This window comes from Notothenia rossii (assembly GCF_949606895.1).
Source record: "Notothenia rossii genome assembly, chromosome: 2".
Classification (NCBI taxonomy): Eukaryota; Metazoa; Chordata; class Actinopteri; order Perciformes; family Nototheniidae; genus Notothenia; species Notothenia rossii.
This window is the reverse complement of record NC_136904.1, coordinates 7,742,769-7,760,545: the sequence shown is the minus strand read 5'-3', so window position 1 is coordinate 7,760,545 and position 17,777 is coordinate 7,742,769. Positions and strand designations below refer to the sequence as shown.

General features: G+C 41.1%; 1 protein-coding gene across 1 annotated transcript in view; it reads right to left on the bottom strand.

Moving 5' to 3' along the window:
• The window catches only part of nkd1 (NKD inhibitor of WNT signaling pathway 1), a 48,568-nt gene that overhangs the window by 12,088 nt on the left and 18,703 nt on the right, over window positions 1-17,777 (bottom strand). The window contains exons 4-7 of the mRNA XM_079666921.1: window positions 9,157-9,214; window positions 3,524-3,627; window positions 3,192-3,287; window positions 19-166 (exon numbers count right to left, since the gene is read on the bottom strand). Coding sequence (XP_079523047.1) covers window positions 19-166; window positions 3,192-3,287; window positions 3,524-3,627; window positions 9,157-9,214 — 406 coding nt within the window. The remainder of the gene's footprint in view (window positions 1-18; window positions 167-3,191; window positions 3,288-3,523; window positions 3,628-9,156; window positions 9,215-17,777) is intronic.

The following is a 17,777-nucleotide window of genomic DNA, read 5'->3' as shown; positions in this document are numbered from 1 at the left end:
AGTTAATGTGAGCGTTACCTGCCGCTCCCTGAGTACAGCTCCTCCACCGCTGGCTGGAGTCTGGAGCCACGGACAGCTTCACCCTCAGCGTCTTGCTGCTGCTCGGGGAGTGGTTGACGGAGGCGTCCACCACCTCATAGATGGTGTGGAGCAGGCTGGTGATGTCCTGCAGGAGAGGAGAGGAGAGGTGGAGGTGAGTTCAATCTGGGCTTTTTGATGCATAGCTTCCATTGAGTGTTTGATAGGCTAAACAAATGTTGGAATATTAGAGAAAAAAAGGATCTGCAGCGAACACATGATTATGATACAAACACTTTTGGTAACGCAGTATCATCTTCACATATTAACACCACTTTTAGGATTTTTTTTTTTAAGCGTAAATTACATTTTCAGAGATAAAAATCTAAATAAAATGCTTATTATTAGCACATACTGTAACATATATTAATCTAAATATGATATTAAGATGCTATTCAGGCCGTTCAGAGTACTATATGGGAACTGTGAAAACAAGAGGTTTTAATCATAACTTGATTAGAATCATACGTAGTGTAAATATGTGACGTTGGTGCATATTTAAAAAAATTAATGAACTAATTGGAGACTATTCTTATCACTTGTTTGAATTCTGGATTTTTGTGCATTAAAACTCTATGATACGCGTCACGCTAGGAATTTAAAGAAGTGCCTCCGTCAACAGCAAACAGAGACACTCACTGATGTCAGAGGTTTTAGGTCGGCTTTCCAAGTTGAAGCGTTCAGACGGGGTTTAAAGAAGAGTTAGAAATTCATAAAAAGGAACGTTGTCTTGGTGGTAGCGGCAGAGAGTGATGGAGATGTCAAGCCTGATGCTAATCCTGCTACACACTGCATTTCCTTTATTCCTCCATGTCTCCCGAGTGAAATTACACCCGCACACCTTCAAATACATGTATATATAAACTCAACCACACTTAAAAGCACATTCCCATGCGAAAAAGTGATACCTTGCTCACTTTTTAAACAAGCTAACTTGCCATATTTGGATTTATTTGCACATTTAATACTCTTTTTTTGCACGTATGGAAGTTGTTCGACCCCATACTGAGATAATGACTCCCTTTTGGGTAATAGCAACTGTGCTGGATGTTTTTCTAGCAAACCAAAACCTAATTGTCCCTTCAAAATGTCCACAGGCGTGGATGCAAAATGACTCTCACAGTATCCCAAATCTCATTAGTGCTTTGCTTTCGAAGGTAACACAGCTTCACCATAGAAGCTGCTTTGACAGGACTGCTGAATGAAGCTTAGCACACAGAAACCCTAACAGCATGATCTGCACTGAGTTCTTTAGGGGCCGGTTCCACTTACAGGTTTAAAAAATATATACAATAAAAGCTTCCAGTGTCATTTCTGCTTCGCTGCTCTTTTTTTTTATGTGGAGAAGAAAGCTTTTCTTTCCCCCTCCAAGCCGCTGCCTCACGAGCCATGAAGGACAGCTCCAGTCTCTTTGCGCTGTTTCAAGTGGAGCTCAAAAAACACGGGCCTTTCTGGATGTTCTCTCAGATCTGTATCAAGTCACACGGTAACTCTCAGGAGCAGAGACATGTCGCTGGATTCAGTTCTGAGGAGGGAGGTTAAGCTAGAGGCACGTCTGTACTCGCTTTCTTTTGGGGGTGTGGGGATGGGAGCATTTGCGATCCAGGGGGACGTTATTGATTCATTTCTGTACCCAAACGAGAGGGGTGTTTCGTAGCTGTGAGCTAATAATAAAAAATGTTGTATATTGTTTAATTGTTGGTAAAACATTTAGGTATTCATTCGTAGCTGTGAGCTGCTATTTGAGAAAGTTTGTTGATGGAATAAAATCAACAGCTTTTATGATATTACACGATATGTGACCTGCTCTATCGAAATCAGTCGCATTGACCCGATGACACATTTTGAGTTGTATACACTGCTGGAAAGAGGAGATTCCTAGCTTTCCAATGATATCAGGATGGTTGTTGTTCTCCAAATATTAGGCGAAATATGTCACATTATATAATGACTGTCACCGAGTCATCATTTTGAGAAAAAGGCCTTCAAAGTTTCCTCTGCTCTGGAATCCATCGATCTGATTGGTTAATAGCAAATGATCAAAATACTACGGAGGGAAGATATTTTCCTTTGGATTACTGGTCTTGTGTGTGTGTGTGTGTGTGTGTGTGTGTGTGTGTGTGTGTGTGTGTGTGTGTGTGTGTGTGTGTGTGTGTGTGTGTGTGTGTGTGTGTGTGTGTGTGTGTGTGTGTGTGTGTGTGTGTGTGTGTGTGTGTGTGTGTGTGTATTTTGACGTTTGTGTGTATTGCGTTCGTTTCCCGGGGAAAACCCTCACGAGAAACACCGGCTGTTGTTATGCCTGCTGTGACGTTAAGTTACTCCGTTCTCCGCTTGTAATTATGTCGTCACAAGCTTCAAAGTTGTATTTATCATCTGAATTTGCCGAAACAAGTTTAATATTCTGAAAGCCAAGACTTTGTTTAATTGAAATCAGATGAAAACAAACTGTAACGGACCCTGCCGTGTTATTTATGATTACTCTACGCTTACATTCATAATGTCAGCCGGAGGAAGGGGGGGGGGGGCACGCAGCGGAACAGCAGATTGCCTGTCATCTTCCATTTACAAGCTTAAAGAATGTATTTCTCGTGTGAGTTTGGAAATAAAAGTTTCATATTCTGAAAGCCAAGACTTTGTTTGTTTCAAATCAAACAAAACACCCGAACCCCGAAAAAATAGTTTTTTACGCAAATCCACGTTTATTTTTAAACGAGCCGTTCCGACTTCCGACTGATTTCGATAGAGCGGGTCACAGATGGATATGATAAACTGAAGTTTTGAGATGTTTGAATGTTTTTTTGTCTATTTATTGGAGGCAACCTGCTCTTAAATTACTCTACTTACATTTTTGGGTGAAATCAACTCCAGATGAACATAACGTTCTCAACAAACTATATCAGATTTTAACCATGTGTGCTGAATAATGGTTGCTCGTTCTAATTTTGAGTTAAGAGAAGAACAATTAAAAAAAAAAAAAATAAAAATGGGTAAACCAAAAACAGGATATTTGTTTGTACAAAGTTTCTTATACCTTATACCATTGTCTGTATACTTATCTGTGTGATCATTTATTCATCAAAGGTTTATATACACAGGTAAATCCAGGTCCTTACCTCTCTGGTGACTTTGCCGTTGTTGTCAAAGTCGTAGAGGGTGAAGGTCCACTCCTGCCGGCTATCCTCCTCCACAGACACCGCACACTCCAACTCCTGAAACAGCACAGACATCAACTATCAGTATCATCCAGCGTGTGTGTGTGTGTGTGTGTGTGTGTGTGTGTGTGTGTGTGTGTGTGTGTGTGTGTGCCTGTGTGTCTGTGTGTGTGTGTGTGTGTCTGTGTGTGTCTGTGTGTGTCTGTGTGTGTGTGTGTGTGTGTGTGTGTCCCATCGCCCCAGTTTCATCCAGAGGGGAGGTAATAAACGTCCTGTTGGCTGTCGACACTCACTTCAAACTGGATCTGTTTCTGCAGCCCTGCGGGGGATTGGCTGCCCCTCTGCTGCATCTTCTCCTCCACACAGCAGCTGCCTGTCTTCTCCGGGGGTAAAGCCACTGCAGCGACACACACACACACACACACACACACACACACACACACACACACACACACACACACACACACACACACACACACACACACACACACACACACACACACACACACACACACACACACACACACACACACACACACACACACACACACACACACACACACACACACACACACACACACACACACACACACACACACACACACACACACACACACACACACACATATATATATATAAAAGTCAGAGCCTGAGGATGGGAACGTTGGGCGCAGTCGTAACCTGAGGACACAGTATGTCATCGCCTTCAAGTGTTTCTTGTAAGCTTCTACTTCCCAGTTCGGCAGCCGCAATTAAGATGTGTCACACATTCAAGTGCTGCAGGTCGGAAATGAACCCACAGTCAAACTTCTCAGCTTTTGTCTGACAGCATTTACTTTGAAAACATATTTTTATATTAATATCACCCGTATGAATGCAAAGTATATATTCTCAAAAGGCAGCAAAGGCTCTGTTCTGTTAACATAAGTATTGCATCAGGATTATCACAAACTTCAAATATTGAAACTTGCAAATGTCTATATTTCTGGGATGCTCAAGTGTGCTAAGCTTGTAGGAAGTACTTCAAGTGTTTGTGATAACACCCAAAAGGTGAGATTTTTTGGTCAAATTTGACACTGATCTAGAAATGTGCCATTTTGTCTCTTTTTAGACATTTCGAGTTGGCAGAAACTGCACTTAAATTAAGGCTGGACGATATATAGTAGGGTTTGACTATTGCTGCCGTCACGATGATATCTTTGATCGATAATCATCAGTAATATTCATATAACGACTAAATGCGTGAGTTATGCAGCTTGTAAAACCAGCTAATGAGGACAAATGATATCCTTACATGTCATTCTTGAGTACATTTAGCTAATTATACTTAATGACTTTAACAAAGCAGGACTTATAACACAGTGTTTTTACGGTTTGGTATAAGTACTTTTTTAAGTATAGGATCTATATACTTCTTTCACCATTATGTAGAATGTATACAACCAAATGAGTTCACCCTGAGAGGGGATGTGAAACATGAAACTGAACATGAATATTAGGTGGCATTGGGATATAAATGGTGGATTGGAAACAGCGTGTGAACATCAAAAGGCTTATGGAAACCTCTGGGAGCTCATCACGTTATGGAATGACATTCAGCGTAAATTACCATCCAGACGCACGGTAAAGTCATACGGTCCGGAGGGAGGACTAATCCGTCACGTTGACTTACTCTCAGAGCCAGAGACGAGCCGACTGACTTCCTATAGCAAGTCAAAGACAGCTCGCTGTTTTACTCTTTAAAACACAGATTCACCCAGACAGCATTCAAACTGAGAACATCCTGGTGACAGGCAGTGATGTCAAGTAATTCAATTAAGGTACTCACTTCGAGGTTTTTTCATTTGACTCTACTTTATATATCTATTCCACTACCTCTTGGAGGCCAATATTGAACTTTTCATTCCCTTTCTTTTGTATGACAGCTTGAATGACTTTACTACACCGTTTTTTTAGCAAAGGACGGGAGTTGTGCTGCCTAAGCTACCTCTCCATAAAGAAAGCATGTGTGTATTCATACAGTACCTTATGTGTATAGGTCCTTTGCATGTGTGTAGTATTTCTGTCTTTACAATTAAGTGTTTCTACTTTTACTCAAGCACAACGTCTGAGTGATCGTTCCACCACCGGTGAAGAACTGAATACTTAACACTACATTTTATAAGCCAAGAAAACATGTGAAAGGATGCTGGCTATTGCACTGACTTCCCAATTAGATACATGATTTGATATCAATTCATTGAAGGATATTCAAGTTACAATACCAATATTGCTTGGACATGAACAACATCATTAGAGGACTACTGCTGTAAGTAAACCTGGTTTATAATCAAATGTAAACATTAAGAATTGAGCCCCAAAGCACTTATGTATATATTCAGTATATGATCTTCTCAGTTGCGTACTTTCTTCTCTGCAGCGAGGCATTTGCCTTTAGCGTTGGAAGTAAGGGTGGAACATCTATTTCATAATCCCAGCCCTACCTACTGATGAGAAAGCATCACCGCTGGATTTCACAACCCTGTATTTTTATACAATCAGAGAGTAACTCTACACTCTATAAACTGTGTGGTGGGGGGGTTACTTCAACAGCATGGCCTCTGGCCTCAGTTAATGGTGGTGTATTTTTGGGTTGCACTTTATTTAGGGTAGTCTACCCTGGTGGACAGAAATAACACGTCGTCTGCTTCGATGTTTTAGTTTCCGCGCTGGATGTCGGCCCAGATCTAACGCCACCGGATATCCTCCTCTGCTTTGAAATCCAGCGTTTGTTTGACACGTGAAACCGTGGATACACACGACGTGTAAGTGAGATTTAGGAGGGGAACACGTCGGCTCCTTTGCAAGCTTCGATCAGTTACAGTGACCCAGACACCTCCCTGCTTCAACCCTATATTGATGTTTATTTTCAGAAGCGTGTTCCAGACTCTACGCAACCACAAACCCTGTGTGATCCACCTCTGGGGATTTAGCTTAGCATTAGCATCTCCGCCACTTCCCTTCCTCATACAATCAGTCAATCTGCAGATCACATCCATATTATTCATCAGTATTGAATTTGTTTTGTTTTGTCCTATACTTTGTGTAGAAACATGAGGTCGTAAGTGTGTTTTTGTTTTATGAAAATATTCTGTGAAAGCAGTGATATCGTCGCTCAAGGGATTTGCTTAAATATTTGATTATTTCTTATTTGTCCTGCACTGTGTCTCAAATCTGGTCTCAGTTTATCAAATATGATAGGTTTTTTCAACGGTTTATACAAGAACAGCTTTTTAAGAGTTGGTATTATTGGTATGTTTAAAAATTAAAAATAATTTTTCTAATAGTTTGGAGTAACTTTCATTTTTATTTATTTTATATTTTTCCACATTAGCTACTTTTACGTTGAGTACTTTAAGTACATTTTGCTAAATAAAATTCATAACTTTGACAATGCAGGACTTTGACTTGTAAGACAGTATTGTTACAGTGTGGTATAAGTACTTATTAGCATAAATCTGTTGGACACAACTCAAATATAAAAATAAAGAAACAAGGTACCAGATTTTTTTTAATCAAAATGCCAATTTGGTCCAAAGAGCAGTATTTAGTTTTGAGTTTCAAACTGTGCTTTAATTGAGTAAAGTATAACATAAAGTATAATCACAAATACTCTAAATACTCCCTTTAAGCTCAGTGTATTTGAGCCGCATATATTTATTTAGAAAACTGCGGGTTCTGGCGCCCCTGCACCATTTACCCAGCCACCTCCATGCTTTATCCTCATATTCTATAAATGTGCCTTTTTTTTAGTTTCGGATGAGCATCCCCCCCACTTCTTCCTCATCCAATCACAGTCCTGCAAGCCGCACACACACCCATGAACACACACACACAGACCACACCCCTCCTCCGCCACACTTTGAAGTTTCCTTCTCAAACCTTTTGGAAGCAGATCAGACCGGCTATAAAACAGAATCACTAATTAATTAAGCCGAGTCAAATCTGAAACACTGTTTGTTTGCTCGCCAACGCAGCAGACACAACAGCCCAATTCCTTTCCTCCCGATCCAAAGCAGATCAAAGCCGACCTGTCTCATCCCTGGGTGGGGGAAAATGCCAAAAATGAAAGGCATCATCCCAGGGAGCTTTTACCAACTTTTTGGAGAGGAGCAGCATTCGGGGTCCCGCTGTTTGATCATCGGAGGTGCTCAAAGGGAACATTGTGTGCGAGGGCAAATCTGTTCCGTAGCAGGCTCAATATGGTGGAGAGATGCTTATCTCGGAGCTAATGAAATGCCGGGAGGAGGAACAGTAATCTGCTATCACCCTCCTCTCCCTTTGCCCCCCCCCCCCCCCCCCCACACAGACATAAGCCGACTCTTTATGAGACGAGCCGAGCCAGAGGATTGGCTGAACATCAGATCTGAGGGGCGAGACGAGGGCAGCAACACACACACACACACACACACACACACACACACACACTTGTACACACACTTTGGAGCGTAGTCAGCATGGGAAAGCTGCCACACTGTGAGCTATCACACTCAGCTTAGCTAGGCTACTGTTTTACACAAAAGTGGCCTCATTTTGGGGTGATGTTTTTTTTCTTTCTGCAGGTGGATGTATCCTTGGGCAAGATATTACACCACAAGTCAACGTGTGTTTGTGTTTGAGTGTTAGTGTGTCCGAGCAGGTGGCACCTTGTATGTCAGCATCTGCCTCTGGGTTCATGTGTTTGAATTGTTGAATGCCGACGTATGTAAAACGCTTTGAGGGGACGCAAAGACTCTAAACGCACTTTACAAATGAGTTTCATTCACCATTTACTTTCTGAGCAAGGCACTTATATCAATACTCATTTTGCACTTCCTGACCGGCAGCATGAGACTCTGCCCAAATGTAAATAGGGTTTTTGATCAATCCATTTATTTTTGGAGATACGGATAGACATGTTTTACTATGCCCTGACATTTTATAGACTACATTCCAAGGTTATTCCTTTCCATATATTTTTGTCAATCCAAATCCCAAATGTCTTCACTTCATTATGCATTTTTGAAGCTGCCATTTCTGCAGGGTTAAAAGACAGAATAGCATGTATTTATATACCTCTAAAGTAAACTACTGTAGCCTGAATACAGCCTGACGAATCAAAAACTGCTGATCAACTTCAATGCCACTCAACTTTGTCAACCATTTCAAAAGTTGGAGGGCAAAATGGTGTCCGATTCCCTCTCACAAAAACATTTATTTCGCCCTCTTTAGAGTTCTGGTATTGTTACATTCTTCTTGCTCGCCTTGCTAGCTTTTAGAGAACAAGTTTGCCGTAGATACTTAAACGTGAACATTTGAGTTTTATTTAGAGAGTAGATATCGTGGAAAATGTTGTGTTTCCAATAAAGAGATTTGTCTTTTAATCACTGAGAATAGAAAACCTTGTCCCAGACTTAAAATGATATTATACTCAATTTTTCAGCCGCGTTATCTCTTGACTCTCTACTTTGTCTCCTACCAAGTGAAGCAATTTTTTTGCCGCACTTCCAAATTCTAGGCTGATCTCTTGCAACTCTTCATTTCTGTCTTCGCCTCACGTTCAATCCTGCCTTTGAATGGGAGGGAGAGACTTTCTCCTCGTGGAGCTCTTAATCCAGGATCACATCACATCGGGGGAAAAAAACATGGGGGAATGGAGGCACTTTGCCGAGCACCACGGGGGGAAGGGGCGGATGAAAGGATGAGGAGGTGGAGAGGCGGGAGGGAAGGTAAAGGGACTTCATCAGCACATTGTTGGGGCTTAGAGCATGGGTGTGGAGCAGAGGGGAAAGGACTGCAAAAAGCACCAGGAGGGCAACTGCGAAAAATATTTTGTGAGTGTTTTTTATTCAAATTAAACAAAAATAAAAGCTACATTCTGAAAGATTTGCTTTCGTGATAGTCTTACCTTCTAGACGGTAGTGTTCATCACCAATCCTCTGCGCACAGGCTTCACCCATAGAGTCCTAGAGAGAGACAAATACAGAAGACATAAATCACTTTTTCAAGTCATATAACAGAGAAGCATCATATTTATGTCACATAGAAATAAAAATCTCTAACGATGCAAATCCACAGCAAGGCTTTCCAACACGAATTGACATGCCCCCGAAATCAAAATTATAGCGTTTATAAATCTATATATGAAGTTCGTCAACTGTACGCTGAGCCTAGACAGCAGCGGAACGCTCCGAGAGGATGGTAATTATAGGACTGAAACAAAACGAGCATGAGAGCGGCAGACCGAACGATTGTAAAAAAGAAATATCTAAATCGCCGCCGTCCAGCAGGGAATTCTGAGAAAGACGGGACGGTAGTAGGGTTATTTTTGGTGGTGGGATATCGTTGCGGTGATGCATTCATAGACTTGTTTTTAACTGTTTTCACGCGGGCCCCCTCTCGTTCTGTTAGTGCATACCACGGAGGCTGGAGACATGTGATCCCGGGCTTCACTATGGAAAAGTCCGGCTCAGGTATCCATGCGGCATTACAGTCATCTGGCCGAAAAACCATTACTCACCGGCTGACAACCACACATACATGCACACATCCGCTTGCACCTAGTCCAACACATACACACACATTTAAAGACCCAGGCCTGGCTTCATTTCAAAGCTTTTCATTCGCCCAAACTACCACAAAATGTTTCTGTCAGTCATTAAAAACTAGATCAAATTCTCACAGATGGGACATATTAACAGCATTCTTATCAAAGGGGCTGTTTAACACTAATATTGATGCTGTGTGTGTGTGTGTGTGTGTGTGTGTGTGTGTGTGTGTGTGTGTGTGTGTGTGTGTGTGTGTGTGTGTGTGTGTGTGTGTGTGTGTCTGTCAGATGTGAGGCTGTGACAGCGTGAGTGGGGATTGCTGTGTAATCCAGAGAGGTAGAAGGTCAGATGGTGTGATCCCACCCTCCTCAGACGGACACAACGCTGTGTGTGGCCTAAAGATGAGTATACAGCCAACCGCTGGACTAACTCTGTGTGTGTGTGTGTGTGTGTGTGTGTGTGTGTGTGTGTGTGTGTGTGTGTGTGTGTGTGTGTGTGTGTGTGTGTGTGTGTGTGTGTGTGTGTGTGTGTGTGTGTGTGTTTTAAAGTAAGAAACGTATATATATTCTTGTTCCCCTGACTAAGCTTTGTTAAAACCTTTGAAACATTCATTAGAGACATTTAATACCAATAAAAGCTTTATTCATATTTCCTTAACGTTTTTAAATGCAGATTCTTTAAAGACTTTTAAAGAATCTACTAGACTGCTTTAAACACTATATTTTAAGTGACACACGGTGCAAACAAAAGCCCCATGACCCAGTTGGTTGTTTTTACAAAGTTAATGATATATATTTCAAACTTAAATATGATTTATATGACTGCATTATTTTACCAGGATGAACCAATCTAGCACATTGTGCAGATAAATTGATGGTTCAAATAACCAAGAGATCAGAAGGAAAGCAGTGTAATGGTACACATGGGTAATGGGTAGCTGCTGAGTGACCCTGTAGCACATCTTGGCACATTAGTCTGGTCAGATATTTGGCTACTAAACAATAGTCTCGTGTTTACTAAGTGATTATTTTTTATTTCTGATACGAAGGTAACAGAAGATTGTTTGTTTCAGTTTGTTTGAAATCATTCAACCAGCTTTGGACCCTTTCATATGAGACATCTGTCACAGGTTCATCACTGGTTGTCCCCACTAACAGAACAATTCCACATATTTCACTGCTAAAACCAATGACACAGAGTGACAATACAAAGATAGTAGATAAAGTTACACGAAGCGTCATTTTGGTGACTGTAGCCCCATTTACCGACAGGGAAAATACTACATTGGGTTTTTCCCCATGTATCCTCAAAGACAAATAAAATCACACCACAATTAACATTCCTTCGATACCTCACACACAAAGACACATGCATGAAGGCACGTACACACACAGCATCTTGAATGTTTAACTGTTGTTTTGATGAATGTTCCAAAATCATGAGGGGTTAACCAAGAACATGAGAAACGAGGGAAAAGGAATGTACTAATTGGTTGTTGTCTGTGGTGATGGATGGGAGCCGTATTATTAGTCCGCTAGGGTTACTGTGGGAGTTGCTCTGGTCAGTGTAAAGAACAAACACTGCATGCTTTTTTTACTTCACACACACGCACTTCCTTTTTCCTTTCATGCAAAGTCGTTCAATGCTAAATAGAAATGTATTCACGGGGCAAAACGTATTTATTCTCTATTTTATGTGTATTTACCGTGTGATATATCTAATCACATTCCTCCATGCAACCTCATAAAGGAACTTTACAGGTGTTATGTCAGGTATACAGCCCAAATGTTTACATCAAAATATTTGGACATATTTGCTAAAAGTGGCTAGGGCTGTCCCGAATACCATTTTTCGGGCTCTGGATATACGGTAGTAATAAGCAGCGGATATTCGGTGCGCGCGCGGGGGGGGGGGGGGGTTTAAACACAAGTCATGTGCACGAAAATGCTGTTCAACAATTGGTCAGACATTAAGGGGGGGATAAAAAGGAAAATCCCAGCAATTTCTACCGTAGCCTCCACCATGGAGCATCGGCAGGTTATTTTCATGCTGCTGTTAATCTGGACAGCATATCAACAGACTCTAGTGGACGGGGGCGTATGATTATACAATCAGACAAGGTGCGATCAAAAACATAACCCATATGAGAGACGTTCGGCAGTAAGGAGGGGCGTTTCACCGACGAAAGGTGGGTCTGACTTTTATGTATAGTTGACGGAGCATTTTTACTTTACACGACACTGTTCAACACTTCATTCTGCTTCACTCTTTCGCTAAAGATTTTGAAGACATCCGCGTTCTTGTGACTCGTAAATACTACGCTTCCTATGTTTTGGTGCGGACCGAGTTCACGCCAGAGATGAACCGCTTGAGAGTTCACTAGCAAGCGGTCCGAGACCACCTCTTTTAGGCGGACCAGAGTCCATTCACACCGACCCAAACGAACCGCACCAAGCGGCTGAACGCACCAGGGTTCGATTCAACCGGAGTAAACAAGGCTGGTGTGAATGCGAAGTCTGTAAAGTTCTTTTTTTTTTTAAATGAATATCCGAATAATTGAATCGAAAACCGAATAGTAGGCCAACGACCAAATATTCGGATCTTCGGGTACAGCCCTAAAATCGGCCCTATGGTTTTTGGGGTTTTCCCTTTCTTAATATGTGTCATATAGGGGTCTTCGTTCTGCAAAGGATAAAACTGACCCACAACACATTTCAGGCTAAGATCTCTAGATTTTGGCTTTGGCTGTGTGGGTAAAAAAATAACATAAAAAAGGAATGTTTGTATCTGAGTTTCCTGTGTTCCCACCAGCCGATTGGTCAGGGGAACAATGGGGAACATTTCTCTACCCTGCTCCAGAAAAAGGATATGTTAATGGGCAGAAGTAACATTACTAGCCGCACCATTTAGACCTATGTGAAAGAAAAGTGTCTTAACCCGAACATTCAATCACATGAATGACACACTTCACTCCTGATAAAGAAGGATTGACAACATTCTTGGTCTTATTAATAGGACTATGTTCAGGGTGCAAGCCAAAGTGTCCAAAATCTGATAAATCGGTTTGTGTAAATGTGATTATTATCTGCCTTTTCATAACGGTGTGAACAGCATCACACACATGGAATCTGATCTCTCCACTTCTGAGTAGGCCTCATTGTCCTCAATCTGATACAGGGCTTTTTTCCCATGTGACCCCATGTGATCCAAACAGATATATCAGATGTCTTCAAAGAAGCTCTTAAAATCTGTTTCAGTCAAGATATTCACTTTACAATCCCAACAGTCCATGCTCCAATTTCACAACCACACACACACCTCTGTACAGAAGAAGCAGCCATTATTTAAAAAAAAAAAAAAAAAAGTCTTTCTTCTCAACCATGTTATCATAGGTTTGGGGATTTGATGGCTTCCCTACACATCAACTGCAAACACCGACTTCAGTGGCCATTATGTTCGTACGACAGCGTGATGCGTGGGACGTCTTTGTTATGGTTATTGGTCAGTTAAAGACCGTGACACACTGACACATAGGGCTGCTCGATTATGGCAAAAATCATAATCTCGATTATTTGGGTCAATAATTGATATCAGGATTATTACATTACATTTAGCTGAGGCTTTTATCCAAAGGGACTTACAATTACTGATTACAGGGACATTCTCCCTGGAGTAACTAAGGGCTAAGTGCCTTACTCAAGGGCACACTAGTGGTGGTGTTCCTGGCGGGATTTGAACTCACAACCTTCCGATCTTCAGCCCACCATTAGACCAATATCCATTACCACCACTACCGTATTAAAATTAATTATCCATTTACTTTGAAAACATCAATTTATTGGAGATTTTTTTTTTGAAAAGTATGTTTTTAATAGTTGATTACCCTGAACTTTAAGTATACCGGTAATTAAACTGAAAAACCAATAAAAAAAAAGAATCGTTTTATTTCGATTACGTTGTTTTTGGAATCGTTGCAAGCCATAATCGTAATTGCGATTTAAAATACAATTAATTGAGCAGCCCTACTGAAAATACATGATTATGTTACAGTGACAGTAGTAGATGCAGCTGTTGTTGAGCAAGAAAGTAATCCAGAGAGGATAAAGGCGTGATCTCCCTCACTTCAGTTTGATTTGAAATGAAAGGGCTCAGAGTGGATTTCCCTAAAACTGCGAAGCTGGTCATCTCCCCCTCCAAAGTGATTTCTCCACTAATGAGTTCAGACGAAGCTCATCTGATGCAACATTTGCTACGAGTTAGTGGATCTGAAGACCGGGTCTCATTTATTTCTGGCACTCCTGGTGTACGTGCATGTTGACCACTAGATCAGATTAGATTGATTTCAGCAGGGGAAATGTTTACCTATGAATGTAAAACGGAATCAACAAAAGAGCCATTCATATTTTTGGTGAAGTAAGGTAGCAATGATGGGTTTCTCCTGAGACCCTTTGCTAAATTGAAAGTCAGAGGTCACTGTAGGAGAGCATTTTGAGGTCAAAGGAGCCCCAGCCTATTGGCTCAACCACAGCTTAAAGGTGGGGTAGGTACGTTTGAGAAACGGGCTCGAGAAACACTTTTTGTTATATTCCATGCAATGCTCTTAACATCCCGATAGCAATGAATATCTGAAGTGCTTTGGCAAAAAATCCATAAATAAATGTCATCTGTGGAAGCCGTACTGTAAAAAGCACGACCAATCATCTGAGCCGGCCCGCCTAAAATAACTGGATGGCCTACCTGCCTGTCAGCCTTCCATCTGTGCACAAACTTATCTCGTGCCCTCATTGGTCAGGTGCGCGTTCGTATGTGTTGGAGGAGGGGCTCTGTAAGGAAGTGGCAGATATTTTCCAGCTGTGTATTTTCAAATTCTAGCGCACTCGAGCTGGTTTCTCCAAAATTACCTACCCCACCTTTAAACATAACAAAATAAAGTGGTACCCTCACAACTGATAATATCTGTGCTATAAAATCATCTTTATCATTTGATTGCTTATCAGCCCTGCTTTACATTGGGTGTTGAATAATTTGATCATTTTGCTACAACTTATAATCTATATATTGCTTGGTGTCAAGATCAACATTTTTTTTTTTACCAAACACTTTGATATTTATATTTTGACACTGTAGGGTTGAACAGAGACACTTTCTCAACATTTGATGATTTACACAATGATATTTTAAATAAATAATCTTGAGTAAATGGATTTGGTAAAGTGAGTAAAAAGTCAAATAATTCAAATACATTTTTTTTTTTAAATGACATTGCTTCGCTGTAAAGCTGCCTTTAAAACCAGGAAAAGACTTACGGCCCGTCCACACAGCAGCGTTAAAAGAATCTTCCAACGCTTCTGCTCATTGACTTTGAATGGGGTGACGTCACTTTGCCTCACTTTTCGCCGAACTGCATTGTGGGGAAGCAAAGCGGAGATTTCCAGGCATCTCAGGATTCAAAAGTTGGGCAATGTTCAACTTTTGAAGCTGAGGTGGAAGCGTCAGCCAATCAAATCCCGTTTATGCAAATCGAACAGTACAAGCGCTAGCCAATCAAACCGCGTGTAAGCTGGGAGAGCCAGACCGCAGTTCATTTTCTATATTCCTGAAAATGGAGGAGAAATGAGTTATTGCTGTAGCAAATCACCCGGCTCTTTATGACCAGTTGCTATGAACCAGGCATGGAGGGAGGTGGCAGAGACAGTGGGTGAAACTGGTAGGTTTTCGCCTGTTTGGGGAGTTTATATCCAGTTTACTTCGTTTTAACATTGCTATTGCTTTGTATGTCGGGGGCCTGAGATTCATGTGATTGGTTGTTGGTCGCGTTTCTCGCAAAAAATCCCCAAGCTTCAGATTCGCCCACCTCCAAGATTTTTTTAACGCTGCTGTGTGGACGTTCCGTTACGCTTTTACGAAACCCTAAATCTCCCAGGATATCTAGTCTCATATCATAATATTGATGTGTTGCCCGGCTCTAGCCCAAACTGTTTTTATAAATTATACAGCAAAGTGTCACCTCCACTTATTTCTGCAGATTTGATCAGATTTGTTGGCTTCAGGACACAAACATGCATTTTTCTGCTGCACCCGGGACCGGATAAAACAATTTTCCAGACATGATGTTAAATGTTCTGTGGAGACCGCTGCGTAAAGCGTTCTGCTTTCAACGAGAGCCAGGTCCTTGGGAGCTTCTTCGGGGGATTTTAGGACAAGGGGCTTGTATGTCCCCTGAGTGTTTTAAACTCCACATAAAGTGATTTATTGCTTGGCTATAACACAGAACACAGTGTGCCTGCCCCATGACAACATCCCATCCACTGTGCTCGCCCATTTAACGGCCTGTTTGGTTTGGCCATAAGAACTGTTTGGCAAACTTCTTCCATGGCGCACTCTATAAAAATGAATTTGGATCTACCAAAGACAGCGTATAAGAATAATAATATTTACAGAACAAGTGAGTGACCACTCTAGTGTGTTTTCCTTACTAATGAAAATATCAGCTCGAAAATAGTATAGCAACGAAAACTCAATCTACACCAGGCTTTTGGGTTGAATAATGTCAGCTATAGTGAACCTATAATCAATACTAGTTTCAAATTCATCTTGGTGTACAGTTGTAAATAAGAGAAGAAGCACTTGAACTGCAATTCTTCTTGATCGAGGAACACTTGCATCTTTTTGAAGATTACTTTCATGTCACACACTTTCAAAAAGCATTAGACCAGGGGTGGGGAACCTCCGGCCTCCGGGCCACATACGGCCCGTGAGACAATTTGGTACGGCCCTCGAGGTAATTTATAAAAACACGCAAAAAAGAAAAAGATTCAAGAAATCTAGACACGCAAAATAATTAAACAAGCTTGTTTTTCCTGGCCAAGGTCAGGGTCCTTGAACACAACACGAGCCTAACGTGTCATCACGTGGTATATGTCTCGTCTGACAGGAGTGTAGTTCTAACGGAGAGCACCAGAACGCGGCTCCGGGCCGGCACTTCACAAATTGCAGTACCCATAAGGAGCTGTACACATGCCGCAGTTTTTGCGTGGCTGTGTCTTTAGTTGAAAGCCCAGTGGCGATCTGTTCATCTGTCATACTGGTCATACAGTCAATAACTTTGTTGTTATTAGCATCTGGTTAGCCAGCTATGCTAACGAATATAAGAAGCTTTTTCTCCAACCAGTGAGGTAAACTTTAAAGGCACATCTTTATATGATCATTATAGTTATAGAAAAATAAGAGAATAAAGTAAACTGGTATACAATACTAATATGACAGTAAAAAAAAAGTTGTTATTAATAAACAAGAATACAGTTTGAAAGGGAAGTGATTTGTAAAATATCCATAAAGAAACAAATCTGCTTACAGTTCTGTTTCATATGGGTGTTGAGAGATGTATCCATAGATCTCTTCATGTTGCTCTCAAAGTGCACCAGATTGATGCTTTTAACTTCAACATTTAAAAAAAATCTTCCTGGGTGTGCATGCCCCCAAACCCCCCTAGATGAGGTTAGATCCCACCCCCCCACACTTAAATCATGTCCACATGGATATGAAACTAAATACATTTGCACACATCTTGTGTCCGTATCTTTCTGTTTTGGTGGTCATGCCACGGTGCATGAATGCGCGGGTCATGGTCAAATATCTGGATTAAGAGGTTGCTTTTTCTTTGCACAGCATGAAAGAAAGGCGAAATGAATGGGCTGTGATTTGAGTTTTTTAAGCAGACGTTGAGTTCAATAATTTGTACGGCCCTCGAAGGATGTTGTAAAAATTGAAATGGCCCTTGAGAGGAAAAAGGTTCCCCACCCCTGCATTAGACCAAAGTATTTACTCAACAATAAAGCACAGAAATCTGATACACTTACATAAAGGTGCAATGTAATTATGATAGCTTAGGAATGCAAACATGTCTTCTTGTAATATATGTAGCCAGAATATATAATAATGCAGTAAACTTAACAAAAATGTATTGTGACTATCCAGCATG